Source organism: Barbatula barbatula (assembly GCF_947034865.1).
Source record: "Barbatula barbatula genome assembly, chromosome: 8".
NCBI classification, from domain to species: Eukaryota; Metazoa; Chordata; class Actinopteri; order Cypriniformes; family Nemacheilidae; genus Barbatula; species Barbatula barbatula.
The window spans coordinates 25,153,622-25,155,447 of record NC_136771.1 but is presented as its reverse complement, the minus strand read 5'-3'; the positions used below and the strand labels follow the sequence as shown (position 1 = coordinate 25,155,447).

General features: G+C 47.6%; 1 protein-coding gene across 1 annotated transcript; it reads right to left on the bottom strand.

The window, feature by feature from the left end:
* Positions 1-239: 239 nt before the first annotated feature.
* On the bottom strand, positions 240-1,820 carry thumpd1 (THUMP domain containing 1). Its single transcript, XM_079463265.1, has 4 exons — positions 1,690-1,820; positions 1,426-1,582; positions 1,110-1,358; positions 240-1,002 (listed from the first exon to the last, which is right to left on the bottom strand). The coding sequence occupies exons 1-4, from the start codon at positions 1,765-1,767 to the stop codon at positions 710-712; spliced, it is 777 nt and encodes a 258-aa protein (XP_079319391.1). The 5' UTR covers positions 1,768-1,820; the 3' UTR covers positions 240-709.
* Between the last annotated feature and the right edge of the window lie 6 nt (positions 1,821-1,826).

Genomic DNA, 1,826 nt, shown 5'->3' with positions numbered 1-1,826 from the left:
CTATTGTTTCACTGAGCCTGTGACCTTTAAGACCCAACTGACCTCCGACAGAGAGAAGATCTCATCCACTCCAGCTTCACTTCAGGTGCTAAACACCAGTTCTCTTCATGATGGAGAAATCCATCACCTCTGCTGCTGAATGACACGTGAACACAAACATTCATAAACATCATGTGTGTGCGTGTAGAACAGAATAAAAGACAATATGCTAGATTAATCACTGAAACAAACACAATGTTGTGGTCACTTCATAAGAAACTTCTGGTTTATTGAACTTTCTGCATCATTCAGATGGTTAAAACAAGATCTCATGAATAATACATCTCAACATTAACAGAACAAACAGCAGCTGAAGCTCCAATAACATGAATGACCCTGAATCCTCTTATTTTCTGACCCAGCACAGAAGTCAAGACCTTTAAAGACCGGAGCAACACTGCTTCACTTGAATGTGTTTGGAGATAAAGTGCTGATCAGTTTTGTGATCATGACGGACACCAACAATGACAAAAATTGACAAATAACACAAAAATTTTCATGTGATGTCTTTATTTGAGTCGCACACATGTCAAGTCTGGGGAAAAAAACAATCATCAAAAATGACGTGTTGTGACGCTAAAACACAAACGTTGAAAGAAAACACATATAAAAGGATTTTAAAAGTTGTGCGGTTGAAATATCCACACACTGTACATCAGTCTATACACATTCACTCAGGCTCCGCCTCCTTCTGTCCGTCACCGGCCGAAACATCACCACCATCAGCGGAGGTGCCGTTGCCGTGCTCTTGCGTTTGATTGGCTCTGCTTGTCGCTGCTTCCTGCTTGTCTGGGATCTGATTGGCCGGGTCTTTGCTGACTTCCTGCAGGTTGTATTTGCGGAAGAGCATGTAGTCCCTGACGACGCTGACGCAGCACACGGCCTTGATGATCTCGATGATGATACTCAGCTCAGGATTGGTCAGATCCACTTTATTCTCCGGATTCATTTTTGCCACCAGAGCTGCAGGAGAGAACCAGTCATGCTTGTTAGTGCGGTTGTCAGGGTGTTGTTATGTGCTTTGTGATGAGGTTGTGTGAGGTCATGAATAACAAAACACAGAAGAGTACCGGCGACGTCTTTGATGACATCATCTCTCTTGTTGTGGCTGCTGTTTCGGGCTTTGAAGCAGATCTGGTACGTGGCTCGCAGCGGCGCTTTGAACCAGCGTTCCAGAAACACGCTCAGATATTTCTCCATGTCCTCTGGGAAGGCCCGACACGTGCCGCTCACCGGCAGCATGCGCAGGATCACGCGAGTCTTCTTCTTCTTGGTCTGATGGAGGTCTGAGAGGATGTGATGGACCAGCTTCTCTGGATCTGACACAGAAAGATGATTAATATGCACTCGTGGTGATGATGAAGATGATGAAGGGGTTCTGCTCACCGGCTCCATGAGACTGTATGAACACAACATTAGTAGCTCCGCTCTCCAGCGCTGTGAATCTCTGCTGCCGGCTCTTCATGGACGTCTGGATCTGAGACACCTCCTTCTTCAGAGCCGCTTCCGCGTCTTCATCTTCCTCGTCCTGCACCTCACCTGACTGACACACACACACACACACACACACACATTAGATGAATGACGTAGACCTACACGCGCATGCGCACTACTCTACTCTACTCTACTGTTATCTGGCGCACCGCTCACCTGCTCGGGGCCGTAGAGCGCGTCCGCGTACTCGTTCAGCAGATTGAAGGCTTCCCTCGTGCACTTGCGCTCGTTCATGTTACAGGTGATGAGCACGCCTTCGGCACCCACCTCGAGCTCGCGAGTGCGCTTCAGTT

Bases quoted from the DNA above. Each gene is read 5' to 3' on its own strand.
- thumpd1 (XM_079463265.1), bottom strand. From the start codon at position 1,767: ATGAACGAGCGCAAGTGCACGAGGGAAGCCTTCAATCTGCTGAACGAG. The intron at 1,359-1,425 runs GTGAGCAGAACC...TTTCTGTGTCAG, and splicing joins CATACAGTCTCATGGAGCCG to ATCCAGAGAAGCTGGTCCAT. The intron at 1,003-1,109 runs GTACTCTTCTGT...TCTCTCCTGCAG, and splicing joins TGTCATCAAAGACGTCGCCG to CTCTGGTGGCAAAAATGAAT.